Below are 27,862 nucleotides of genomic sequence, written 5' to 3'. Positions count from 1 at the left end.
CGCCGCCCGGCCTTCCCCCGCGCCCCGGCGGGGAGTGAGCGTCTCGGCAGCCCTGCGGCAGCAGCCGGGCGCCCATGGCCCGGCACTGAGCCCCCTGCCTCCTCCCTGCCTCAGGGGGTGGCCTCAGGGCCGCTTCTCCCAGGGAAGCCACAGGTAACCCGGGGGTCACCGGGGAGGGAAGCGGGGCGGGCTGGGCTGGGCTTGTGCTCGTGTTTTTTTGGGGCGGCAGCGGGCAGGAAGGAGAGGGGCGTGGCGGCAGGTGCGGTGGCTCCTCGGGCACCGTTCCCCTAACCGTGTCCCCCTCTCCTCCCGGCCCAGGAGCTACAGGAAGATGGCGTGCCTGCCTGCCGCCCCGCCGGCGTTGAGGAGGTGGCTGGGGCTCGGGCTCTTCGTGCTGCTCTGCCTTAGTTTAGGTAAGCAGGAGCGGCTGGCGTGGGAGCGCGGGAGGGGGTGTGCTGGGCCCGAGCTGGCAGCAGCAGCACCCGTGTGCCGGTCGGCAGGGGACGGCGGCCCCCAGGGCACTCGTTCTGGTGTCTTCTGCCAGGGCTGAGGCTGGGCTGGGGTTTGGGGTGGCTGGCTCTGCTAATCATGGCGGTGAGTGCTGAGGACCTGTGAGCTCTCGGCTCCCGGGGCCAGTTGCGCCGGGCTGCCAGCTCCCAGAGGGGCAAGGTGGTCACCCATCCCTGCCGGGGTGAGAGGAAGGAGGGTGTTTTCGGGGTGGCTGACGCCTGCAGGGAGCACGTGGCACAGCCCCTCGGGCTTCAGCTTCGGCAGCGGGGCGGTTTCTGGAGATTTTTGGATGGCTAAAAGTGAGTGCGCGGGGGGGAAGAGAGGGCAGGGCAGCGGGGTGAAGGGCTCTCCGCCACCCGGGCAGCGCAGCGCACAGCGAGTGCTTTGTCCAGCAACACAAGTCCCCGTCGGAGGACTGCAAGGGCTGTCCCCCGTCCTGCTCCGAGGACCTGCCGCAAAGCTCACTGAAGTCCACAAGTCCCTCCTGACCTCAAAAGGCTTGGGATGAGTCTTCTCAGCGCTGTGAAAAGTTAACCTTGAAACCACACAAAACTCACTTCTGAGCTGGGGTTCGTTGTGGATGCAAAATAGGTTGTGCTTATTGGCAATTTTAGTGGTTCATCGCAGCTAACAGTGCCCTAGAGCACACCTGGGCTGAATTGAGGCTTTGATTAAAAATCAAGTGATGCAAAATTAGGAGTTTTTCATGCTGATGTTGTGAAACTGGGAGATATTTGATGCTCGGTTTCATTTTGAGTTTCAGTCTCAAAATCTTAAAACAAAACTCAGAGAATTTAACAGGGATTGAATCGCAGAGCTCACTTGTAAAGAAAGCAACCACTTCAAACGCCACTCGTGAGATCTCTGCTCTCCTGTCTTCCCCTGCACTCCTCCCCCTACATTTGTGCTTGCGAAGCACGTGTCAGGCACGGATGTATTTTACCGGTACTGCAGTGGGCAAACACTCTATCATGTGCAGAACTGTTTCTCTTACCATACTTTAGGGCTTGTGGTATGTTATTAATGTAATTACGAGCATGTGGTAATTCGCCAGTTGTGTAGTTTCTCTAAAAAGGGTGCTGATTCCAAGGCCGAAGACGGGCAATACTTGGATATACAGTCTGATGCATGCTGATGTCCAGTAACAGAAATAGGAGTTTGATAATAGAAAACTAGGTGTTCCTATAGTTGTACTTTTTTCGATATTGTTTACTAAGGGAATGATAGTTTATCCTGCTTTCTGTCTCTCCATCTGTGTCTTAGGCCCCTGCTCGTAACTTTCAAATCCCCTGCTCAGTTTCAACCAAATTTGACAGGAAGGCAGAGCTGGCAGAGATGCAGCATCCTTGCCTGCTACATGGAAGCTGCTGGCTAGCCATGAGCAGCAACCGAACCGCCGCAGCCCACGCTGCCCCTCCTCACACCCAGCCGACAGAAAGGGCAGGAGACAGCTGCGAGGGGGCTGTAAGGAGCGTAGTGGCACCAAGGGCTTGGGAATGGGCTGGGAGGTGTGAGGAGAGGTGCCTGGGCTAGAAACACAAGGCACAAATCCATAGGCCAGCAGGATTTGGTCATCCTGTTGCTGAGAAGACTTACTTCTCCAAATCTGATTGATTACAAAATTCTGGGGTTTAATTCTGCAAGAGGTGGAGTGGAGAAAAAAAAGCTGTTTTAAAAGCATTATATCCGCTTTTGGGGCATAATTGTTAGATGTTTCCCACGCAATGAGTCTGTGCAAGTCCTGCTGCCTCAGGAGCAGGTTGCTTGGCAGACTGATAAGAACAGCACAGCCGATATACACTTCCTTTCTCTCTCTGTATGCATGCATGCACACCCTGCCACCTTTCTCTCCAAAAAGAGGTTTTCCTATGTTAGCGACCCTTGAAAATACATGGTACGGTACTCACAAATGAGTGGTTTTAAAAGCTTTACTGGGACTTGTAGGTGATGCCTTCCCTAGGTTGCCCACAGGGACCGACTTCTGACCTTGTCGTGGCAAAATGGTGAAGCCCTGGGAGTCTGCCATTGCCCTGCCAGTGACTTCCCACGCGTTGTTAAGCGAGTCACCAAGGCCAGCATTTACAGAACTGACATCGCGTGGGACTGCTCATGACCACATCAAGGCACAGTCAAAGCTGGCACCCGGTGCCTGTGGCTACATCTTGCGTCCTTGCGTTTAGCCCAGGTGTCCTGGTGCTTGCACACCTCCGTGCCGTAGTGCTCCGAAAGGTCAGGTAGCATGCTAGGATGAAAGCAGGTGCTCTCCATTGTGTGAGTAAAACAGTAATACAGGGAATGCCGGGCTGAATTTTTACATTGTACGTGTAGAAGGCATTAATGGGGGCCTTAATTAAAAAGGATGATTTGAACGTTGTATTTCATAGGAAATGGTGTATGCCCAAACTACGTAGATACATTTGTTTCCCCTTGAACTGAGTTTTGCTACTCTGGGGTTCACCTGAGGTGCCAGTGTAATTTAGAGCTGCTTCTGAGATGTCATCTGCTGCTGGAGACACTGATGTGCATGAACACCCTGCTGTCTCAGCACAGTGGAAAAGTGGCAGAACAGCCTTGCTTACAGGACAAACTTATTTAATTACAGTCTGAACGCATTGCCGGTATCCCCATGGGCTTGTTTTTCTCCTGCTATTGCACCTTCACACCTACCTACAAATTGCAGGATGTTCTCAGTCCCAGTTTGTTATACTAGGAAAATGTTGCTGGAAGTCGCTCAGTATGACCTTTCCCTGCCCTGTGTGCAAACATGGCGTAGATGCTGATTGCAGGGACCCAGTGAGCCCAGCTTTGTGTCCATGGAGTATTCCTTCTGAGCTTCCCGGAGTCTGTTCTTCTGACTGAGGACCACCTAGTTCTTGGTTTCTTCCCAGTGGTGAAATTTTTTGGGAAGTTTTGAGGAAAATCCCTACAGCTTTTCTGAGTTATTGGAGAGTTGGGCGGGGGGGAAATATCCACTTCCCTCCGCATTGCGAGCAAGCGCTGGCTCACAAGTAACTCACTCTGGGAATCCCCTCTTGCATGTTACTGCCACTAAAGAGCTTGGAGTGGAGCTGGGTTTCAGAAAGGGACAAAGAGGGTTGAGAATGAGAAAGATTCCCTGTTTCGTGGCCACCCCCAAATATTGAAGTGTCTAGCAATGAGCTTTTGGTGCTTGGTGTCTAATTTCCATGCCAGCTCTGGTATGAGTTGTGCCTAGGGCAGATTTCATGGCGGAGATGGCAGAAATTTTTCTTTACGTACCGGATTTGCCCACTTGATCACTGGATGCAAATTGAGTTTCTGTCTTATTGCTCTTGCTGCCTTCAGCTGTTTTTTTAATTGCTTTTTTTGGATGAGTTTCTGTCTCCTCCTGTTCCAGACATGCAGAAAAGAAATGTCTTTGGTTCAAAAACAAGAGCAGCGGAACTAAGGAACTCCTTTGTCTGTCTGTCTATCCAGAGTGAAACCTGCTGTAAGAGCTTGTCTGGAGAAACAGAAACCCAACTAAAGGCTCCTGCTTTTGCTTACAGACTCTGTTTTACTTCTCTGTTGTGTTCTTTTAAATGAAAGAATTCTTTAGAAAAAACACAGAAAATTAAACATAGACAAGCTATATTCTTACACAGTCAAATTACAGTTATACGCCTGCATACCGAGTTTGTAAAGCTACCGGTCAAACATTCCTTTCACCCACATTGTTTCCTTTTTCCAGTTAGATCAGAATGAACCCAGGTAACTCTGGTGAGCTCACATTACTCTGAGGCCAACAGCTTTTTTGCGTCTCTTGGATCACTGAGACATTTGTAACCTTTTCGCGGTGTGAATGTCAGACATTCCTGCATTTAAACATGCAAAGTTTGGGGCTAAAGTTTTTTATGCACTGCGGTAGGTTACTGGCAGAAGTTGCCACCCTGTATGCCCTCACACCTTTCCTGCTTGTTGCTGCCTCAATTCTGAGTTACAAGCGTGGCTTGATGGGTGTAATTAATCTGACATAAATGAAGGCTGCCACTGACAGAGTTATCCCCCTGCCTTGCTTGTGATGAGTTAGTTTTCTGCAGGGCTCAGCCCGCTCCTTCAGTGCCAGTTTGCTTTTACACCCGACGCTGTGTACCCCGGATGGGGATGCAGACAGGCTGCACAGCTGAGGGGGCCAAACAGGTCATTGCCACCAAAAGGTGCAATCCTGCTCCTCTCTCCTCTGCTATTGGCTATGCGATCCTCCTCTCCTTTGCACTAGTTCTGGTACATGTCTGATCCTTGGATGATCTAATTTGCCTTCCAGCTTAGCAGAAAGTTTCTTTTTTTTCCCTTGTTTTACACCAATGTGGCATATTGAACCAGCCTCTGGAGAGCCCTGCAAGGAAAGCAGTGGGAGCACGTGGGGTTGGAAAGGAAAGGGGAGCCAGATCCCCTCTGCTCGTGTGGGGAAGGCATGAGATCAGTGCCAGTTTGTTGTCTGGCTGCACGCCGAGGTCATGCCAGGCCGGAGAATTTCCACGTTCAGAGAAACTGTTCTTCCTTTTAAACATGTGTTTCCTACTGTAAGCGCTGCACACATGTAGATGTGGTATTTTTCATGAGGTGGCAAGGCAAAAGTGCTGAATGCAGTGAAGTCTGCTTGGCAAAAGGGGGTCGGTTTTGTTTTTAAATAGATGAACTTTATGTTTAATTGTAGCTGTTCTGTCCCCTTGGAAGGACATCACCATCGGGAGTCTCAGGAGGTCATTTGAGAATATGTAAATCTTTCCCAATGCAGAAATGCCACAGGCTTTGCTTCTGCTTTTTCACTGTTATGCTTTTAAGATATCATTGGTCCCAGGGGACTCCCTGGCTGAAAATAAAAGTGCTGACTGCTGGCTAATGGTGGCATCTCTAGCTATACTGCGCTCAAAAGACGTTCACCTTTTGGCAAGCCCAGAATGCTACCGTATCATATAAAAAGTTGTTAGAACAGACCATCGAGGCAAGTCTCTCTGCGCACCACTGCTCTCACCATAGCAGGTACCCTCCGGTGCAGTTTTAAATGCCCGGCAGACAAGGATTTCATCCCTGCGCCAGGGGAAGTGCTTCAGTCTGAACAGATCTCGCTGTCAGACACTGCTTCCTACCAGCCAAGAGAGCCCCTTCCCTGCGCCGCCCTGCCCTGCGATGCTCCCAGCCGGTGCCTCCAGCAGCCCCTGCCCAAGTCTCTCATTTCACTCCCCCTGCAGCTTTTGTAGCTTTCACACACCTCTGGATTGCTTTGGTCTCATTTCCTTAGTCATCCTTCAGTTAATTACCATTTGCCATGCTGCACTCTTATATGAGGCTGTTTAATCTCTCCTACAGCCAGTCCTCCAGCTGCGGGGTTATTGTCAAGGTTGTTATCTGCAGAGCATTCGTGAGCTAGTGCCTGAGCAGGGACCACGGTTTTATAACAAGATAATGGGCTTGCAGGCCTGTAGCGTTGTTAGCTGCACTGGTGAACATTGCTATGGCTGTGGGCAAGTACTTTAGAAGCAAAAAAAGTATAAAAATTTGTAATTTTTCTGATTTTGAGTGGGCTTATATGAGAGGTATCATACTTGATTTTCCTGGTTACTGGGCACTTTCACCTTCTATTAGTTTCACGAGTAGGCTGGCTACTTGGGGAGCACGCGAGGCAGTGAGATTTAGCAAGCACTGAAGAAAACTGTGGCCTTAAGCAGTGGGGAGGACCTCAACTTCAAAAGTTGTACTGCGAGAACAGCAGTATGCATGGCAGTGGTACTGGAGGAATTAGGAAAATTATCTGAGAATATCTTCAGCTGGGAGATAAATATAGAGGAAGTACAAAGTGATCTAGTCAGCGAGAGACAGAGTCTACAGGGGAAAAAATTAACAAATTTATTTTTGTCTTTGTGTGCAACAAATCTCCCCCAAAGGCCTCTCTGTCTTACACAACTGCCACATCTAGTTTCTGCCCCCAAACTGGGAAATCATAAGAGTGCTGAGCCAGTTGTAGGAATTTGATCTTGAACGGAACTAAAATATGCAAATCCTCTGAGGACATCCAGATTTAGTGTCCCCCCTGCCCTTTTTTATTCTAGTGTGCTAGGAATGGAGAAAGGGGGAAGGTTCAGAAAGACTCTTCCCTTCGCTCCTTTCCCCAAGTCAAAGATGTCCTTCTGTCCCCATCGCTGGTGTCCCTGCTGGTATGCAGCATGGGAGATAAGCAAGCCCTCCTTCCTCTCCTCCCCAAGCAACACCCATGTGGAGGTCTCTGCAGCAAAGGGGAAGATCTTAAGACACGATATAATCCCCATCCCACCCCCAAGTACTTTGGCGTCTCATCTCCAGCTCCTTGCTTGGATCGGACCTCCTGGCTAGTGCCAAGATTAGCAATTTGCCAACTGACTTGTGAAGAGTTGCGATCTTACTCATGTTATAAACAAAGCAGACTGGACATACCCAGGTGGTGGGCTTGTCCCAGCCAGGGCAGTGGTGACTCAGAAAGCAGTAGATCTTTATCTCAAGAAGTACAGAAACATGAGCTTGAGCAAGAGGGAGGGGTACTGGCTGGCTGGAGCTGCCCCAGCGCTGCAGCAAGCCCCTTTACCAAAGTATTTCAGATTCCCTTTCGTCTTCTCAGTTGCTAATTGCAGATCGTGGAACTTTTTCGTGATTAATGGAGTTTCCTTCCCTTTTGAAGCCAGGTTTTTGACAGAGTCATGACTCAGTAATGGCGCTTCCTTTCATTCCCCGTCTGGCTGGGTTGCCTTGCTGTCTTTCATGGCAAAAATGCTACCGGGGGGGTGTGAAATCTGCTTTCTGGTGAGCAACGATTAAGACTGGAGAAAGTACAGCATTCGGTATGCAACCTGCAAAGGAAACCGCAGTCCGAGGGAGAGCTTCAGCAATAGTAGTGCGTGTCTAAGAAACTGGGACCACATCGGACACCAGTATGTGTTGAGAGCACCCTGTGAACCACTCTAAAATCAGTGTTATCTACAGTACATCACTGCTTATCAAAGTATGCTCGGGTAGACCACATGATTGATAATTTCATTTGTCATCAATAGGGCCTCCAGTTAACATGCTGCTGGAGGAAAAAAAAAAAGGGCTTAGTGCACACCCCCAGAGATGGGCTGTCTTTCTGTCTATAGATGCAGGAAGGTGTCCTCTGGTTTTCACAGCCACTTCATGATTTCAAGGATTTCTTCACTAAAGCCTTTGCATGTGAAACAAAACAGCATTAAAATAGAATGAAGACTGCTGAAGGAGTCAGGCACCAAAACACCATGGAGATATTATAATCGTTGCCAAAGCACACAATATAGAGCTGGATGAAGCTAGGTTACTGTTTTGTTTAGGAGGACTGTGGCAATGTGAAGATGGGAAGTGCATAAAGCCACCTAAGGGGTGCCTTGCCCTTGCTATACCACTCAGAGCAGGGTGCCCCGAGGTTACGGCACAGAGGTTTAGAAAAACCTCTTTAAACTGTTTCCCTATGTCAGGCAAGCCATGACATCATCGTAAAGTAGGATTAATCCTGTCACTTAATGGCTGCGGGCATGCTTGACTAGCGTGAGTGGGTACAGGGAAGCGAGACTGAGTGGAACTGCTGCCGAATGAAGTGCATCACTGTTTTTCTTTGGGACGCCTTCTCTTCTGCTCCTCTCTCTCACCGCATTTGGGATGACTAAGGGAACATGACCTCACAAGAGGTCACCGTGACATGAGCGAAGCAAACTGGGTTTGCAGCTGCTTTGCTTTGTCAGAGAGGCCTAGAGCAGCTGAAGGGTAGCAGCAGGCCTGTGGTTCGTGACCAGAAGGTTGGGCTTGGGGTTGTGCAAGGGGAAAGGGCCACTCCTCCTTTCTCTGCATGCTGAGACCTCCCTTTGCATGCCTCTACTTGCTGGAGTGCAGTCTGGGTAGAAAGAGCCTAGGAGGCTTGCCAGGCACTCGTACCCAGGTTAAAATGCAGTCACGGACTCCTTAAAGAGGACAGCCAGCAGGGCCTGCCAGCACCCACTTTTCCCTGTTTCATCCAATCTTTCTTATTGCACAGGGTCTTTACAGTGAAACGCAGAGGAGGGCAGTGTTTTCACACGCTGCTGAAACGATGTCTCCACATCAAAGTTACCTGGGCATCTAATGGGGTCTTTCTGTGATCAGTGTATTCACAGGAGTCTGTCACAACACTGATTTAAATACAAAAGCATTTCTTCACGTATTCCAGTGTAGCACAGGATGTTTTCTGAACTTTAACTCCATGGAAAGCTTTGGGAGAATCTGATTCGTTACTGGTAAAATCACCTGGGATAAAGAAAAGACCAGGGGGGAATGTCTAGTCTTTTAAAAGACTCAGCTTTTCAAAATTTCTCAATTTTTCAACTGATATCTGTCTTGCTCGGAAAAGCCCATAAAATACTGCGTTGTGCTCAAAGGATAAATCCTGCAAGTTTGGGGACAATGTGCTATTCACAGAAAATGAGGGCCCTGAGCTGCAGAATTACCCAGGGACTGTTGGGTGTGATTCCCTCACTGACCCCAGGGGACGGCCTCCCGGAGAAAGCTGCAGCTCCATGAGACATGTTTTCCTCAGATGGCCCAGTCCCAGTTGCCAGAAGTGCCCTTGGCTCACCACGACATGATGTGCACCTCCTCCCAGAGCTGCCCCAAGTCCCTTTTTCCAGCCCACGCACAGGCAGAGGGCAAGAAAGTTGTTGGCGCTCAGGCAGAGTGGGAGTCCCAGGTGCATGGTCCTAAGCAAAGTCAGTGATGCCAATAATTTAAGAGTAGAGAGACCAGCGGCAGTTGGAAAGATAAATAGGGAACCTTATGGAAAAAAAATGCAAGGCTGTTTTGACCCTCCTGCTTTTGGAGGGCCACCAACAATTTGCCTCAAAGGTTTTTGCAGGACTGTCGGTCGAAAAAATGTGCAGATCCACTGTCTTACCTGCTGCTTACACAGGGGCAAAGGACTCCAGGCCCACCAAGAAAGACCTTTCCCTTCATGTGCATTGCTTTGTGGGTTGCGTGCAAAGCGAGGTAACACAAGGTAAGACCAAAAAAAGGCAAAGCAGTTCAGGAGGGCAGAGAAATGGGGAAAGGAGGGGAAAGAGAATGGCTTTAGGGTTTCTATTCACCAGGAATTATCTGAAGGTTTCCAACAGTTCAATGCTGCTTCTCTAGAGCATTGTGTGGTCTTTTACTGCCTTTTACAGTCAAATGTCTCTGCAGGACTTCTGTCCCAGAAGCAATCTGCTCTCCCATTACCGCCTGACTGTATGTATGGTCAGGATAACCAAGCTCTCTGTGGCCAGGGAATTTCTGAAACACGGCTTGGGCAAGGAGTGAAGGAAATAGGGATACGGGCTCAACAGCTCTCCTGCTTGCTGACTCTCAGAGCAAACCAGAAAGGATGGTTTTCCTCTACCTCTTTCTTCCTTTTCCCTTCTGTTCTAATTAGCCCTGCTGTATGGGGCATCTGCAGCACAGGCATAGTTTGAATGAAACATGCTTTTCTGCCCGGGGAACAGAAAGTCAGCCCTTTCATCAGTTCAGTGTTGCCATACTCCGCGGGCTTCCAGTGATGGACTGACATGCATGCACAGCAAGGGAGCGGGTGGGCTTCAGGGGGGTGGGAAGAGGAGGGATCCTTTTTTTTCTAGAAAAGTCATTAAAACTTATTTCCATGGTGGATACCTCCCCCACAGCCTGGCATTCAGCACAGAAATGGGACAGAACTGAATTTTCATTTTTGCTTTGCAGTTCACCTTTAAAGTGAAAGGGGACTTTTGTGGGGCTGAATGACTCCTCGTGGACTTTGGTTCCTTCAGGCTTGCAGCATTCAGGTTGCAGTTTCAACGGTGCAGAGCCTTTTAAGGGTAGATGTGACATCAGCAGGAGTTTCCAGCCCCAGCACATGTACTGCCGAGAAGGTTTTTGTTCTCCTTTTGGTTGCAAAGGAGACTCTTAGGGGCAAGGCGCAGAGAACCTCATGCAACTCATGATGCGATGTCACCCTGACATTTACTGTACGCCTACTCTTCCCCTATTGCTGCAAAAGAAAATAGAAAATTGTCTTTATCAGGCTCCGCAATCCCAAAGTTTGACTGGCTGCTCTTGTGAGTGTCTCCAGCAATAATAAGAGCTGAACTGTGAAAACAAGAGAAGATGTGGTTGAGGGGAAAAAACACACACACACAAATGCATGCAGACACGCAGGAGGAGGAACTTCAAGAATCACAGCCTGAAGTGGGCTGCTTTTAAGGTGAACAGAAGGAAATGCTTTTTCACACAGCGTATAATCAAACTGTGCAACTCACCATCACAGGATGTTGTGGAAGCCAAAAATATACGTGCATTCCTGAAGGGGCAAGAACTCTTCCTGAAGGGTAGGTCTAGCAGTAGCGATTAAACTGCTGATGTCAAGAAATCTCTAAATTCCTGTCTGCCAAAGGTTGGCAGGGTATGGCAGTTCTTATCCCGTGTGGTGTGGAAGAACTAGTTTTTCTACCATTTTGCTAGCGGTTGCTGGCTGACACAGGTCAGCGGGCTGAGTGGGCTCCTAGTCTGCCCCAGTCTGGTCGCTCAGAGTCTGCGATGCATTATAAGGGGAAGTACAGGTAGTGGAGGGAAAAAAATTGAGTTTGAATCTTTCCCTTTGGAAGACCAATGAAATGGCTGAGTAGAGGCAAACCAGTTAAATAAGAAGTTGCTCATTTAATTACATATTCTATTTTATTTAATTAATATTAAACCACTCCATAGTGTTCCCAGGACCTCCCCAGTATTTTTCAGTGTGTTTCCTACAGATTTAATGTAAAGCGTGCAAGTGGGACAGGGGCAGGTGTGCCACAGGGGATGGGGGTGAAAGCTTACTTCATGTTCTTTCCCAGCCTCTCCGTCTGGGCTTAACTTCAGCAAGCAGCCCCCAGTGCTGCCCCAAGATCCAGCTGTGCTGGGGCACTGGCTGAACATCTGCTTGTCTCCCTCCAGCACCGGCAGCTGGAGGATTGCGAAGCACATCATCAGGGTGTGCTACGGGGCACAGGTCAGCATGCCGCAGGGGTCTCGCTGCCGGCTTTGTGTCGGCATCCCAAGGGTCTGTGAGTCACAGCTAAGCAAACGAGCCCTGGCCGGCAACAAGCTTGTGGCTGGTTTGGACACTTCAGCTGAATCTGAATGTCACGGCATCCCAGTCACACCCTGAGTGCTGCACTCTGTGCCTCTGTACAGTGTGGCTGCAGTTAGGCATTAGCTGTGACAATAATGTGTGAGCCAGCATCAGCCAGACTTCGTTGGGTGTGAGTGGCACTTCTTAGGCTCAGCTTTGTCAAGCATTCAGTTCACGCTTCAGGCAGAGGCTTTGCACATGGGGTCTCACCTCCACCAACGGGTGATGCTGCACTCTCCCCATCAGTGACATACTGCCTGGTCAGGACTTTCCTGCTTTCTCTCTCAGACGTGTTTACCGAGATCTGTTCTGCAGGAAAGGAAGAAGGAATTTGAATCTTCTGTGTCCTGAGGCCAGCTATTTCCTTGTTTTTCTGCTTTCAGTCAATGGAGTACAACAGATTGTTACCCCCTTCCACTACTGGACATGGGTGCTAAGGTAGTGAGGCTGAGGCAAGCAGGGCAAACGTAAAGCAACCTGACTGAAGGTTACACAAACCCAGGCGAAAGCCCAACCATCTGCCCTGGCCTTGGTGCAGCACAGGACCACGTGTCAGTACTGGGTCACTCTTCCAGCAACAAAAGGAGCTCCTTGCCAGGCTGCTCCCTCGTGTGTCAGGTCCTGGCCCCTGTGAGCACCTACCCACTGGAAAGAGGAAGGAGAGTGGGAAAGCAGGGCTGATCACGGGGGCAGAGTGCGTAGAAGTTGTAGTGCAAAGCAGGGGGATTACTGCTAACCTGGTCAAAGTTGTATCTAATTTCCCCCTGCAAGGGTCTCAGCTTGTTATTGTAGGCACATGCCTGTATACTAGGTATGGCACCGACACGGTTGCTGGGTAGGAGTTAGGGAATGCTTGTGCTGGTTTGCAAGTAATCCCAAGGGAGGCCCATGGGCCTTCGCAAATATAAATTTGTTTTAGCTAGACTAGGCAAAATTGTTCCTTTGCTAATACTAGGAGGCTGATGACAGTGTGGCTGTAACCTTTGTTTATCGTTGTAGGGTTGCTTCTAGCTTCTGGGATCTTGAAAGGTTTGGGTTTTTTCTTTTACAAAAAAAGACCCTTCCAAAAAAACCCCCAACCCCCCAAACTAATAGTCCATTGTGGCCCTGTTTGGCATGCAGGGAACCCACCGGAGGGTGACACAGACTTTCCAAACACTGAGCTCTGAAAAGGGAGAGCAGAGGAGATAGATAGCAGTTTGGGCATGTATGTTTTTATTCCTTTACATGAATAATGGCAGTTCTTTACTCTGAGGTGTTTTTTTTTTAAGGGGCCAGCAAAATTTCTGTTCAGGCAGGTAACTCTCCTGCCTTTGCCTTCAGTAATCCATGCAGAAATCATTGTGTGCCTGCTAGCTTGGGATCCTAAATAGGACTGGAGCATCACACAAAAGGCAATGCCAAGGAAGACCTCCCCTCAGTGCAGAGCTGAAGTTGTAAACAGCTCAGTGGGCGATGAGGTACATTAGCGGGTGCAGACAGAGCCGAAAGATGTGAGCTCTATGCAGCAGGTCCTGGCACAAGGCTATACCACTGTCTCACTGACTTCTGTTTGCCCCCCACCTACAGGCTATGCACTGGAGAAGAAAGTAGTCAAAAGCAAAGTGGGGGAAAAAGTCGGCCTGCCTTGTTGTCATGAAATTCCCAGCTCGCAAAGCCTACATAATTACCGGGTCTACTGGCAGAAGAACACTACGGAGGTAGTACTTGCCTATGCGGAAGGGAAGATGATCTCCAAGCACGACCGGTACGAGAACCGGACAGAGATGAACACCAAGAACCTCACCCTGTGGATCTCCCCCGTGGAAATCCTGGACAATGGCCCTTACCAGTGTGTAGTTCAGCACCTCACATATTTGCAGAACTCAGTTGTTGTGTGTGATGAGCCTGTCACCCTCTTTGTTACAGGTAGGTGGATTGCATCCCAACACCTGAGGCTTTCCAGTGCCAACCTCTGGGGGTAAAGGACGCTCCTCCAAGCATTAGTCATAATGTAGCAGATGATAGACTTTCATCAGGAAGCCTAAAAGAGTGCTGGAAGGTGTGTTAACTATTTCCATTCTAGCAGCCTCCCTCCTTACCTTTCCAAAGCTGCCCCAGGTACAGAAATTTTGCCTTTCCCACCACCAGCCCAACATCCTCCCCTTGATGCCTCTCTCTTGAGAAAGGAACCCTCCCAGGACACCTCCCCAAGTACCACTGCTGGTGGGTGCCCTAGGCCGCCTCTGCCCCCTGCTGTCTTTTGGGGAAAGCAGAGACCAAGCCCTTGGTGCATGGGAAGCGTCCAAGCCGAAAGAGGAACGAGGTGGCATTGCTTCTCTGTGGCCACAGCAGCATCCCAGCCCTGCATCCAACCGCTGGGGAGCCCAGGCTCTCTGGGGGGCTGGCCAGCTCACTGGCTGTACTGCAGCTCCACAACCTAAGGCTGAACTCAACTGGAGATTTGAGGCTTTTTACCTTAAACAAACACCCCAAGTTCCTTTGCTCAAAACGAATCTGAATCTTTTCTTGGAGGCTATAAAAAGTTCCGTTGACATTATTTTCCATTTCCACCACTGTTTTTGTGGCGGTTGGTTTCAACCAAAGGCAGAGATACTGGTAACATATATAAATACATACATACATTTGAATACCTTAAGCAGCAGAGAGTTCCGGGAATCTTCCAGACAAGTCAGTGAATGAGCATTCCCCATCTGGAATGAGATTCATCAGCAAAAAAAACCAAGCTCCTGAGGTTTGGCCATTGCCTGCTTGTCTGAGGGCATGGTGGTCATATGCGCAGTGAGACAAATTTAGTGATCTTTCTGGGAACTGATATGAAAAAAGGGAAGTGCACTGCCAGCACCCTCTCTAGCTGTGAGGGCTGAGGAGTTATCTGCATGAAAAATGTGAAACAACGGATCTCTTTTCCTCCCCACAAATACTCCAGTTTCTTTCCTTCCAGAAATCCCCTTGCTGTCTTAACAGGTCAGTTGTAATAATTGTGGTAAAGTGGGATCAGTTACTGTGGGGATCAGGAAACGGAAAGCTCCCCTCACCCCTGCTGGAATCAGGCTAAGGTGAGAGAGGCGGAAAGGTGTTACTCCCTGGTGACTGATCAGGGAGCCTCGGTGAAGCTGGCTGGGATGTTTGAACGGACTTTCCAGACTGGATGTCAATGCCATATTGCTCCACAGATAGCGGGCCTGGAAGGAAATCTGGGTCTCTCCTTGTCTGCCACTGGTTGGCCGTGCAATGTTGAGCAAGTTTCTTTCACTAGTTACTTGGTAGCCTAGACCATGGGTTTGTGGTCAGCAGAAGCCGTGGAAGACACGTTACAATCGCAAGGCCATCTGCCTTGTGCAGATCCCAGCAGTCATGTGGTCAAATGGTGACTCGGTCAGGGAGCAATTGCAGACAAAAACTTAGCTGCTCCAAAAAGGGTCATTTTGCAGTGAGTTGAGCAATCTGCTGCAGCTCTCTGCCTGGCCTTGCCATGGCTGGGGCTAGCGCCTGAGGGGGTGTGCAGGCTATGGCCCTACAGCTGGCAGGGGTGGGAGGGAGAATTTGGTCCCTTTGGCAGCAGTGGTGTTGGTGTGACTTATGCCCATCAGGAAGCCACATGCTGAGTTTCTTTTTCTGGCTGGTGCCTCTCTTGCTAAAGTTGTGGTCTCACGGAGATTTTTCCAGTGGGAGAGTTGCCTTAAATAGTGCCCTTTGCCACCCCTTGCCTCCTCCTCCTCACCCTGGGCTGTTTATTTCAACCCGTGGGCATCCTCAGTTGTACCAATGCAACTTTTTACAGTAACACGGTGAACCAGATTGGCTAAAAAGGACACCACCTTTCTTCTCCTTCTTGACACATATTAGTCCTGTCATCCATTTCACCATGCAGCCTCACAAACACTTGCAGCAGTACATCTGACCAGGCGGGAAGGCATGGAACAAGCTGTGTGGGTGGGAAACCTCTGAAAACTGTCTTTGGCAATGAGAAAAAAGTCCAGTGAGAACATGGTCTGAGAGGACCTGTGTATTGCTATGCATTTTTGCAATGACTAGTATGACTTGGTCTTGCTCTCAGCTGGGCCTTCTGGAGGGGCTCTCATGCAGAAGATGTAATTCAGTCTCTTGCTGGCCATCGTGGCTGAGAGACCAACATGTGACTCCCCTCCTTTCCCAGCAGAGATGGACCCTCTGTGAGCTTCTGGCTGGGAAGGGACTAATGAGGTTGGGAAAAGGAAATTGTCTACCATTGCCTGTAATATGGATTTTTATTCAGTCCTGTATTTTTCCTACCTGTTTTATGATTCCTTCTGTTGTTCCACCAACTGCTGTATGTAGAGAGAAACGGTGGCACTGGAGAGGTGGGGTCCTGAAGTCTGTGTACTGCCCAGGGAGGAGAAGAAGCAAAGGCCAAGGTCATATCCAGTCAAGGCTGTGGGGAGAACGCTGAGGCACAAGAAAGGCCAAACAGATTATGATAGAGGAAGAAAGCCCTGTGGGGGAGTCTTTGCTTTGACTGTGGGTGATCAGGACTGCAGCCCTGGCTGTAATCTGATAGAATGGTAACTAAATCTTTCTTGCTTCAGCTGACTTCAGTAAGCCGAACATAACAGCAGAAGTATCCGCTGATTCTTGTGAATCAACTGAGATGGTGGTAAAATGTTCTTCCTATGGAGGTTTCCCCAAACCCAAAATCTCTGGAGCCCTCAACAACGCGTCCATGGTGTGGAATGCCAGCTGGGTGTCCGAGTCCAGCCTCAGCCCATACAACGTCACTGGCCAACTGCGGCTCAACGTAACCAAAGATGTCAGCATCACTTGCTCCGTTGAATACAATGGCTTTACCAAGTCCACCAGTTTGCTTCTGAGTAGGTTTTATTAACATTTGTGTTACAAAACCATTTTATTGAATCTGCTGTGTTGCCTCTCTGAGAAAGCAGTAGATTCTGTGTATCTGTTCATGCAAGGATGACCCAATGATCCTGCCTGTGAGCTGCACACCAAAATATTTCAAAGGCTGTAAGACAGCAGGGGTGGGAGAGGAGAGCTACGACAGTGACTGACAAGCAGACACGGCTCTGTCTTCCTGCTGCTCTACTGTGAGTCACAGCTGGGCTGAGAGGGCAACTGGATCCCATTGTGATCTGGTGATGTCAGCCTCGGTGGCTCCCACAGGTTGGGGTTGCCACCATTCGGTGCCCCTCTGTACCAGCATGGTCTTGCTGCCAGTTGCGTGACAGACCTGGTATTCGAATGGAGGGACTTGGGAAATGTGTGTGCCTTAAAAGCCACAGGTTGCACTTAAAAATAATTTCCTCATTTAACAAGCATGTTTGTTCTTGCTTCAGTGACGGAAACTGTCAGCTGGGGTCTAGACAAAATTCTGCTTTCATACACATATTTAATATAGGGTTAACTCATACGGAAAAAAATTCCATCACTGTGTGTGGCTTAGAAGTGATAACATAATAGATAAGCCTGTGCTTTGAAAAGCTTGAGGCACAAGTGGAAACAGCATGAGGGAAGGCAGCACACTACAGTCCAGATGTTTTGCAGTAGAAGGGGATTTGCAAGAAAATTCTTAAAGCCAAAAGGATTTTTTTTTTTTAATGTTGTTACCAAAAAAGTATTCTGAAATGTCTCTGGGTCTGATGTTTTCACTGTAGAGATAAGGGCACCTTCAAGGGAAGCTAGAGAAGTGCTGTTTTTCCTAGGGAATTGTACCTTATTCATCAAGGTACTTTATTCATCAATCTTACTAAAATCAAAGGAGCTCGTGAGGAGAGGTGCCATTCAGCTTCAGGACAGATGCCAGAAACTAGTGCTTTATGAATATTGGTTGTTGCTGGATGTAGTGCATAATGTCCCTAGAGATGGCAATGGAAGAAGGCTATGAATATCATACTACATAGAAAAGGAGAGCAGCAACAAAAAAAGTAATAATAGCAATACACTGTTGTCACACAGATTCTCAGAGGAGGGTGCAATCAACAGTGACAAGAGCAGTCACAAAACCCCCACTTTTTGATTTTTAAGATGTGGAACCACTCCCATTTTGGTATGATGGAAATGGTGCTCCAAACAAGTCTTTCAAGAACACGAAGTTCCGGACAGAATACAGCCTCTGGTAAACATAGGAGGCAAACCCTACAGTGGAGGGGAAGATTGTACAGCTGATCAGGCTAGTGTCTTAGAAGTTGAATGATGCTTAATTGTGCCAGATGCAGATGATGAAAATCTGAAGACCTATGAACATGCACCAAGTCTGTCCCTCCTGTTGAATTAGGGTTGTCCTGTACTGTACAAGAATGGCCCATTATCTGCGCTAACGTCCAAGTGGCAGAATGGTCATCTCCAGTGGTGAAAAGCCAAAGGCTCCAGATCCACTGAAACTGAACTCTGCCACAACACTCTTGTCGTGCCATGCAGAAAAAATTCTATTCTAGTCTGTTTAATGCATTGTTCTCCATCACCTGTGAGTTCAGAGGGAAAAAAATTAGGCATAAATCTGGTGAAAACAGTAAGAAAAACTGCAGAGTACCTTTGAGAATGGAAGTTTTCTAGATATGGACTCAGACTTTTCCGCCAAGCCTAACCAGTTTCTTTAAAAACAGCTTATGTGTTTTTAAATATTGCCTGTCTCAGTCCTGTTCTGGACAAAGACCCAGCATTTCAGATTCTGTGGATGTGTTAAAAATTTCAGCACATAGCAAATGTCGGGGAATGGAAGAAATTTAGGTGCCAGCTTTGTCTGTTTGTTTCTTGAATAGATAGATTTTTCAGGCTGAATATCTGAGTTAGAATTTGGCCAGAACCACCAAAATTCATGTACCTGCTCTTACATGAAAACACCAGTATGTTGTTGGGCCCTTTACTTATGTTTTATTTCTTCTGTCTCAGAAAAAACAAATTACTGTGTTGTCCCTACTGTGCCTCCATCTCATAATGTCATTACTGCTTCAAGTATCATCATTATCATCTTCCTTTTGGCTATCACCCTAGCAGCAAGATACCTCCCAAGGCATGGTAAGTGTAGCTTCTTTTTCAAGAAACGGTCTCTTACTGCTTATGGAGTTTCTATGTAAAATACACATTTATAGAAACTATATTGACACACTAGGTATTTTTGTACCTTCTTCTCATTTCCTTTTTTTTTTTCATGCAGCACCTACTGTCACAAAATCTAAGTCCAGCTCAGGACTTTCCTACATTTTGTGTGCAGGCAGCACTAGGGTTCAGGTTTGAAAATGAAGGGGTGATGGGGAGTTTTGACAGCAGATAAGAATATTTCCAAAATCAGGGGTATACAGAATTGAAGAGATTCACAAAGGTCCATTTTTATGTTTTAAGATACTTGAAGATGCCAAGAATCTTGGTGATCATGATAGATACAGCAGAGCACTGACAGTTTCAAAATGGGATCTCTCTCTACACATCCTACTTAGACAATCCCTCAGAAAAGTCATAGAGCCAAAGTTACAAAACTACGTAGTGCTAGGGTCACAGAAAGGACTTAAGCATAGCTATGTCCCACTTCTAGGAGAACTCCAATCAGGAGAGATGGATTTGTCATCTTTATGTGGCCAAAACGGCACAGGTGAGGTGCCCTGTCCAACCCTATGAAGTCTTCAGTAACTCCAGACATGTCTCCAGGAGTTTTTCAATAGCAAAGGGGACCTCAAGCATCTCAGGGTTAGCTGGCAGCTGAGTAGATTTTTTTTTTTTGTGTGACTCAAAAAAAATCTCATCTGTTAGCTGTTGCTCCAAATTATGTCTAAGCTGACCTAGACAGAAAGCCCCTGAAGATGTGGGTAGACATCTAATGGATTTATAAAGGCAGCTAGGCATCCAGCCAGTATTGAAAGTCAACAGCAGTAGATGTCCTATCCATACCCTGTTAGCAGCTTTGAAAAGCAGTCCTGCAGAAAGATAGCAGGCCTTGCAACACGTTATAAATATCACCCCATCAAGTTCTGTCAGGTCACTGGGGAAGTCAAGTCTGGAGACAAGAATCCGACACTGAGAGTGCTCTGTGTTCAGTCCACTTAAACCAGAAGCCACCAGTCTGAGCATCTTAGCTCATCACGGTTGCAGTGGTATCCCCCATTGGAAAGAGGTTATTTGCTAGGCAGCAGGGACTGAGTTCACTTAGGGACACTTATAAGTTTGTTATGCTTGTGCCTTCTGCTACCTCTATTTCAACTTCAGACAAGTTCACTCCCAGGTCAGAGGTGTGGAGGTAGCATTGCTATTTTTCTTTTCCGCTCCTCACCAACAACATCCCTTCAAAACCCAGTGTGACCACTGAGTCAGGCTGGGCCACTTTTCCTTTTGGTGTTTTATCACAAAGAAAGGAAGCTTCTGGAAGGCAGTGACTCTTGGCTACACCTGTGCACCTCCTCATTTTCCACTCGTGTGCCCCTATGACAGCAGTGCTGGTTCTCCCCTGCGGTTCCCTGGGGCTATTTCAATGGAAAGCAGCAAGCAGGTTGAAACCAAGAAAATCACAGCCTGTGCTGTTAGCTGCGTGGGTAATGAACTTCTAATTATAGGAGAAAGTGAACTGGAATTGGAAGATTTGGCTCTAAACAAATACAGGCTGGAAATTAAAAGGTTCCTTACCATTAAATTAGTAAGATTCTGGAGCATTCTGAAATAGCCTTTTATATAGAAACAAAATTGCTTTTAAAGTAGATGTAAAAAGCATACCAATGTGGTAGAATGTGATCACCTGCAACAGCATGGGACATGGCTGCATAAACTGGAATTTCCCTTTCAGTCTCATTTTCCTAATACGCACAGGGAGTAGATTTGCCGAGTCAGGTGGTGCTATTTTGTACAGCCACTTTCCAGACCAGGCGTCTACTGTAAGAAACTGAAGCTAGAGCTTCAATCCAACTTCCCAGTTTGTACAGTTGTCACATTTTGGTGCTACCGTGCATTGCCACCTGTCTAGGAAGGGAAATACCTGTCCTAAGAGTGCTTCCTGCTGGTGTTGCCACAGGTCACCTTTCAAGAGCTATTGTGGGAGCTCAGAATAGGTCTGTGAGTACCTCTGTTGTTCTGGCATATGGAAAGCTGCGTCGGGAGCTGCCTTGATGCTAAGAGTAGTTTCTGAGCTCAAAAAAACACGCTTCAAAGAGCTGAAGTGTGGGAGGGAAGAATAGAAAAAGAGAGCAAAACGGAAATAAGAGTTCTCAGATGCATGATTGTGGTGGTGACCAAAACATGTAGATGCTTTGTTGAGGTTCACAACCGCCTACTGTGAGGAGCTCACAGCCTATCTTTGCAGTAATTTAAGAATGGAAACTCTCTAGATTTTTTATTTTTTGGGGCTCTTCAATTAATTTAATGCAAAGCACCAAGATTAGACCAAGATTAGAGGTCACTTAAAGAATAGCTTAGAATCCATGTTGTAAAATTTGTGCACGTACAATTTGCTGTAATAGTACAGAGAGATTCAACTTGAATTATTAAAACAAAAGTCATTCATAGATGCTGACATACTAAGGGGACCTGTTTAATCTGAATTCCTTTTAAAGCACTGAAAGAGTGGGTTGGCTTGTTCTAACACCGGCGTTCTTTCACTCGCTTGGTAAACTGCATTTAGTGACATGTAACTTTTACCATTATTTCCCTTCTGACCTTATGTTAGCATGTAGCAACCTGTCTTTGTGCCAGGCTGAGGTCCTAGCCCTGTGCTAATGAGAATGACACTATATAGCTAACATTTATATATAACAGAGCTTACTATCAGATCAGCCTATGGCTATGGGCCAGCCATATTCAGATGTACTGCAGGGATGAGTCCTGCCAAGGAAAAATAGAAGTAACTAGACCTAAAAGATTTGTTTTTCTTTAATTTCTTCTCTCCTTTCTTCCCACTCTCTGTTATACTTTACTTTGTTGAAGAAGACATTTGGATTCAGCACTTTTGTGTCTTCAGGAATTCCAAATACTAATGAGGGATCTTCTTTTTCAGTCTGTTCTCACTGCTGTAAGCCTCAGGATTCAGTGGAAGAGGGTGTGAAAGAATGTATGAAGCCACCCGTGAGCTCTAAAGTGACATCTGAAACATCATCTGTATGACCAGATCACATTTGCAGGTAGTTTTCTTCACCATTGTTCTCTTGGCAAAATAGCTTCTCAAATACTATTAGATTCTCGTGTGATGTTAGCTCACAAAACCATGTATGGCTTTTAATATGAGCGTGTGCTGTCCTTTAGGGTAAATAAAAGCAGTAGGGCCCTATTGCCAACTCAGACACATGGTGTTTCCCAGTCAGGTAACTAGAGGAATGATGCTTGTGTTGCTTGTGGGGCATTGCTTTGTTTGGGTTATTTCAAATTGCTAGAAATGAATCTATTAAAAAATGTGAGAGGACCGAATTTCCTGGGCTGCTAAGCTGCTTTCTTCACAGAACGGGCCCTGCATGGATGGTGTGGAAGTTTTTGTGGTATTCATTTCCTTAATTAACATAAATTTTTAGGGACTAAATGGGGATGAAGAGAGAGAGAGATAAAAGAAAAGGAACATTTGACAACTTTGACTGTCAGTGTCTCCTCTGAACCTGTATAGGGAAGCTGGTTAATATCTGAGAGGTAGGTTTGTAGCACGGTCATCCGCCTATCAGGATCTGCAGTGACATCCCCTGCCACTGCCCTTGTGCTCATTTTATGGGCCTCCCAATTAAGAACTGGGCAGCCTTTTAGTTCCTGTCCTGTTGGACTCATTTGAGCAGCTCATCACTACTACAGGTCCCACATGTGGCTTCATCCCCTAGAGGTTATTGCTGGCTGATGCCCTGTGCACCATGTGCCTGATCTGATGCATAAACATGGGAACATCACTGATGATAGAAATGAAGGATTGACCAAATGGTGGTGAGGGAGAGGTGAACAAGAAGAGAACAACTCCAGCTTTCCCAGTAAGATTAGCAATGCCAGTCCACTTCTGAGATATCTCCATTCCCTTCAGCAGCTGGAGGAATGGAGAAGGAAAAGTCTCCCCTCTAAGGCTTGCCCAGGAAACACTTGTATTTTAAAAGGAGTTACTTTCGATAATGAGGTGTTGTGACGGATGGGCTGGGGAAAAGTCTGGCTTGCCAAGGTTTTATGACTACAAAGCATTATATTCATTTTGGCTTGAAAGCTCAGCTGTGTTCAGGGCTGTGTCCTCCAAAAAGACATTTTTCAAGTCAAGAGACTTAAGGAAAGATTAGTAGTTAACTGTTCTTATTCGCATCATTATCCAGGTGACTGCATTTCCTGCTCTCACCACAGCATGCTGAATTGCCAGGGTAATGCTGTAGAGTAACAGCTGTAGAGTCCTAGAAGTCATGAATTTGTCATGCTGTGCATTGCAGTAATCTAAAAGCTTAACATTTTTGAGATGGAAAGGAGGGGAAACTATCATTCAGGCCACTCGTCTCATTTCCAAACCTGACCACCCACTCATGTTTTCCTCTGGGGAAGGCCCTATCTGGAACAGATACTAGAGCCTTGGTTAGCATGAATTCTGGGGGGTTTTGTGATGGGAGTGGCAGGAGTTCACCTACTGAATAAATCCATTCTGCCACATTCCTCTTTTGTTATAAAAGTTTGCCAGGCTTTTTCTGTAAGCGGCTGGTGTTTCCCAACTCCAGTGCCTGGAACGGCTGCTGTCTGTGGACAGGGATGGATCTGTGCTTCCTTAGTGGCTGACTGTCATCTCGTAATTGTGTGATGCGCTGAGCCATGTCCTATTGCTGCTTAAATGGGGCAGTGCATTCATTAGTCATCCTCACTTTGCAGAGGGATAGCACCCCTATACGGTCCAAAGGTTTTCACAGTAAGCGTTGAGCCAGTCTGTAGCTCACTGTAGTGCCTGTCTTGAGCTGTCTAGCTCTGAACAGCTCTGTCTTTACTGTAATAGGAGCCCTCTTGTGGAGGGCTATCGCAGGTGAACCCCATTTGTCTTGGCTCTGCAACATTCTGGCTTACATTTAGGATTAAGAAGAAGCAGGGAGGAAATCAGTAAAATCTTCTCTTTGTGTCCCTCAGGTTTCTTATCCTGTGTATTCCGCACTGCAGTCCCCACTGTTTGTTGTACAGCAATGCTTATTGCGTTGACCCTTTGGCTCTCTGAAAGGGGATGACAGCAGTAGAAAACTCTGCTCAAGAAGACTGACAACATAATCTTGTGTGAATGAATACAAAACCCCACCTACGCCACAGAAGCTGTGGGGTGGTCTCGTTACAACGGGGTCACTGGAATTCCAACTGGGAGGACCCTCCGTGTTCCTGCAACGGGGCAGAAGAGGAGTGTCATCAGCATCGACACACCAGTTCAAGAGTTTGGGATCCTCTGGCTTTGTTGCTGCCTCTATGAAAACCAGGGGGCCTGTAGAGCCCTAGCAGGTAGCCCACACCCACCTACCCCTTCAGTAACGCAGAGCTGGCCTTCGGGAGACCTCAGACCCCGACACACCATCTCAAGTCAGGCTGTGCCTCCATGTTGCGACTGGGAGCAGCTAAAACTTCTTTTATATTCAGCCTTGCACGAGTATCTGCCAGTACTGTTCTTTGTGCTGGAGGACTTCGGATTTGGACCTGACGCTACAGATACATGTCCCTTCTCCGCAAAAGAGGCAATAATGCACACACTCTTCATGAAAAAGCGCCTTGAGGTGGGACTATATGCCTCATGCTTATTTTCAGTGCTATGAGACTTTTTAGGGAATGATACATACTGACGGCACACCTAACAGCTAACTAATATTGCTTATCTACAGCAGTGGCAGAAGTTCTCGTAACCTTTCTCTCCTGAAAGGATGGCCTCGCCAACCCAGGTACGAAGATACAGCTCCTCCATTAAATTACTCAGAGGAGCACATCTGACACAGTGCAGCCCGCTGGTGGTGGCGTTTGTGAGTGCACGCATGAGCACACCTTTGTGCATACACATGTACAAGCTTTTATATGCATTCCTTCCTACCCACACTTGCAACGCCCCATTTAAATTTCTGTAACACTCAGTGGTTCTCACATGTATCTACTGTAATGAAATGTAACTCAGGGCCTTGCTTCATAAACATAGGTCTGCCTTTGTTTGTACATTTGCCTAGAAATTCTTGTTAGGGTAGGCTCTCCAGATTCTTGGGATTCTCTCGCGGCGACATAGGGATTTACTTTGCGTTGAATGCTGCTGCTTTCTGCCAGCGTTCTCTCTACCCAGCCAGGACTTGAAGGAAGTTCCCTACAGGATGCTAACATTGGACAGGACTCATCTGATCTGGGTGATATTCTTGCCTACTGTGTAGGAAAAAGTGGTTTCTCATTTTGAGGGGAAAAAAAGGAAAAAGCCCCAAGCCCCAACAAGCTTCCTAAGCAATTCTGCATACTAACCTAACTCAACCCTGCCCTGAGTTTGACAGGTTTGTTTTTCCCTTTTGCTCTGTCCCACTGCAAGCTGTACCCATTCCCTTACTGCTCTATCCATGGGTGTAGTTAGCAGGGCAGACCAAAGTCTGAAAGCACCATGCCGTCCTCTTTGTGGGCTGTTTTGTTGCTTGAGCTGTTTATCTTGCTAAGACACAGTAAAGAAACATTCCATCCATTTCACTTTTTTCTAGCAGGTACATATTGAGAGAAAAATTGCTGGAGGAAATAGGAGGACTAAAAGCAGTTCATAGAGGACTGAGCTGTGAGAGGCTAAGGGATCAAGTCGCTAGTAAAAAATAAGATACTGCTCCCTTTCTACTCTTGTAGAGTCATGCTGCCCCATCAGCTTTTTTACTGCTTTCCCATTGTATGAAGTGAAATAGGAACTTCAGAACATTCTTATGGAGGGTTTTTTAACAGAGAAAAGGAGAGAAGGCGTGATAAGGAAACAATACTCCTTGCCCTTGTGCATTCTGGTTGCAACCAGAACATAGGTGACAGAGAAAGCAGTGTTTCCAAAAGGCAGCCTGACCTTATTGCAGGACTTGGTGCAATGGTGTCTCATACTTTTCAAGTTTCCTTTTCTTTCAGTCTATGTTTGTTCTTTCCAGCACAAACTGCTAGCTTCTTGCAGGCTGAACACCCTCTTTTTGTATTTACTTTGCTCATTTTCAACAGTGTGCTTCCTTCCCTGCTATAACCACGATGCATTTTCACCTTACCAACCACACCACAGCTCTGACAGTTGTACCGGCACAACCTTTTCCCTCTGACTATCCCATGCTCTACTTCCGCTCCCGACTGATGATTGCACAGCCTCCTGGAGAAGGGTTTGTCTTTTGCACTGTGCCAAACCCTTCTACATCACCACAGACCCCTGTGACACTTTAAGTAACTCCTTCCAAAGGAAACAAAAAGTTTCACTGACAAATATGTCTAGCATCAGTTTGTTATTATATTCTTGATGGGCAGGTTATTATTTGGTTTATTTTTTCCTTAAGCACTTATACTATGAATCATATTTTCTATTGCCTTATGCTGTATTCAGTGAATTGCACACAAATGGTTTCTGTGAGACCTTTTCAGCTTAATATCTGGGTCTTTGTACCAGGTGAGCTGCTCTGTTATCGCAGGTATTTTGTATATAACATTTTTCCCAGGGTTCCTCCTTTAATTGTATTAAAAAATAAATGGTAAACTCAGGTTCCTTTCCTCAGTAATAAAAGATGTCTGTTCTATGTGCTGAGAAGTGGTAGAGCCTTTCAATTACTCAGATGAGCCCCAGCCACCATTTTGCAGCTGCTAAAAACATACGCTGTGTAGCATCAAGGCAGGTGATGCAGCTGGTTGACAAAGCTGTAACAGGTACAGCTGGCCTCAAGACACAGCTCTGGTGTGCTCAACAGCAATGACAAAATGGCACTCAGGTACCCAACTTGCGACTTCCACATATCTCATGTCTGTCAGTTTGTCAGGGATTAACTGAGCAGTATAGCTTCAGTGCTTGACAATCAGTGTGCAACGTCTTCCTTCTCCCACCCAAAAAGGGAGGTTCTCTGCAAAAGCAAAATCCAGTGTAAGATGTTCTCACTGTATCCCTGCTACTTGTGTTACCTACTCTGAAAATGGAGGACTGGTAACTTCAGTGCTGTGCTTTTGCTGGCGGGGGGGGAGGGGGGGGAAGGGAGTGGGAGTGGGAGGTGTGAAGAATCCCTTACATTTGTATTTAAAAAATAAGCTCTGAACCAACTCTTCACTCCCCGTTTGGACAGTGACTTTGAATACAAGAAATGAGGAAGTGCAGGGAACTAAACGCAGCAGGAAACGGAGCAAAAAATGGCTCCTAGAGTGTAGATGGAAGTCTCTGCTTTCCCTTGCTAATGTGCAGCATAAGGACATCTAGCAGCCCTTCCTTCCTTACATGGGGAGAAAATCCACACAACTGCTACATGTTGGCTCTGCCTGCCCTCCCATGGAAGAACATCCCTGCATCAATGGTCAGACACAAGAAAATCAGCATTCTTTAGACATCACATCAAATACCACTGAATAGGAATAGAGAAAGACTGAGCAATGACACAGCTAAATGTCATGAGAACCGCTTTACAGATAAGAGTGTGGGATACCGGGTGGGGATGTAACAGCAAAAAAAGAAGAGAAAGAAAAACATAAAACATCACTGTGTAACCACAATGGCAAATGTGTGACTCTGAAAGGCCTGCTATTTTGTTTCTTGAGGGGGCAGAGGACAATAACACTACTGTCACCAATGCATGCAGAGCTTAAAACAGGAAGGGGAAGAGACATATCCATACCTCTGCTTATTCAGATCCTTCACTTTTACACATAGAAAAGGAAAATCAAAGCTGGTTGATGACAACCCCGAAACACGTATTTCTTCAATGGAAAAATGAACTACACTGAGGTGTTTAAAAAATAAAATGCTCATTTCAGAAGTCAGAAAACACACCACCTTCTTGGAAACAAGCTGTGCCAAAAATCTGCTTTGGGCGGGTGGAATATGCTCTGTGGAATCGGCTTTTCATATTTCAATCAACAGTAATCAGCTGTAACAGAGAAAAGCATTCAACCAGAATAGACTGACTATGCTTTTCTTGTGGGAAGGTGACTCGAACCCCCTGCCTGGATGTAATTCCCTGTAGTAGGAGAAAAAACTCCAACAAAGAAAAAGGACCAGAATTCTGACCTTCTGCTTTGAGGGAAATGGTGATGGGCCACCTGGCCCTTCCGGGTACAGACCACTAACTTCAGCCCTACCCAGAGGTAACAGCTATGACTTAACAT

At 47.0% G+C, this 27,862-nt stretch overlaps 1 protein-coding gene across 1 annotated transcript; it reads left to right on the top strand.

Annotated features, from left to right (window-relative positions):
* On the top strand, nt 1–26,527 carry CD80 (CD80 molecule). The gene is made up of 7 exons (XM_050915171.1): nt 1–153; nt 319–413; nt 13,223–13,561; nt 16,222–16,503; nt 18,536–18,661; nt 21,618–21,741; nt 23,678–26,527. Exons 2-6 carry the CDS (start codon nt 332–334, stop codon nt 21,722–21,724), a joined length of 936 nt encoding a protein of 311 aa, XP_050771128.1. The 5' UTR covers nt 1–153; nt 319–331; the 3' UTR covers nt 21,725–21,741; nt 23,678–26,527.
* The last annotated feature ends 1,335 nt before the right edge of the window (nt 26,528–27,862 follow it).

The sequence above is a fragment of the Gymnogyps californianus genome, chromosome 1 (genome assembly GCF_018139145.2).
Source record: "Gymnogyps californianus isolate 813 chromosome 1, ASM1813914v2, whole genome shotgun sequence".
Taxonomy (NCBI): Eukaryota; Metazoa; Chordata; class Aves; order Accipitriformes; family Cathartidae; genus Gymnogyps; species Gymnogyps californianus.
Note: the sequence above shows the minus strand (reverse complement) of the source record. Positions and strands in the feature narration are given on the sequence as shown.

What these genes read in the sequence shown, in the direction of transcription:
- CD80 (XM_050915171.1), top strand. Translation starts at nt 332, where the DNA reads ATGGCGTGCCTGCCTGCCGCCCCGCCGGCGTTGAGGAGGTGGCTGGGG. An exon ending in GCTGCTCTGCCTTAGTTTAG is followed by an intron (nt 414 to 13,222) that starts GTAAGCAGGAGC and finishes CCCCACCTACAG; the next exon opens with GCTATGCACTGGAGAAGAAA. An exon ending in AAGATACCTCCCAAGGCATG is followed by an intron (nt 18,662 to 21,617) that starts GTAAGTGTAGCT and finishes CTTCTTTTTCAG; the next exon opens with TCTGTTCTCACTGCTGTAAG.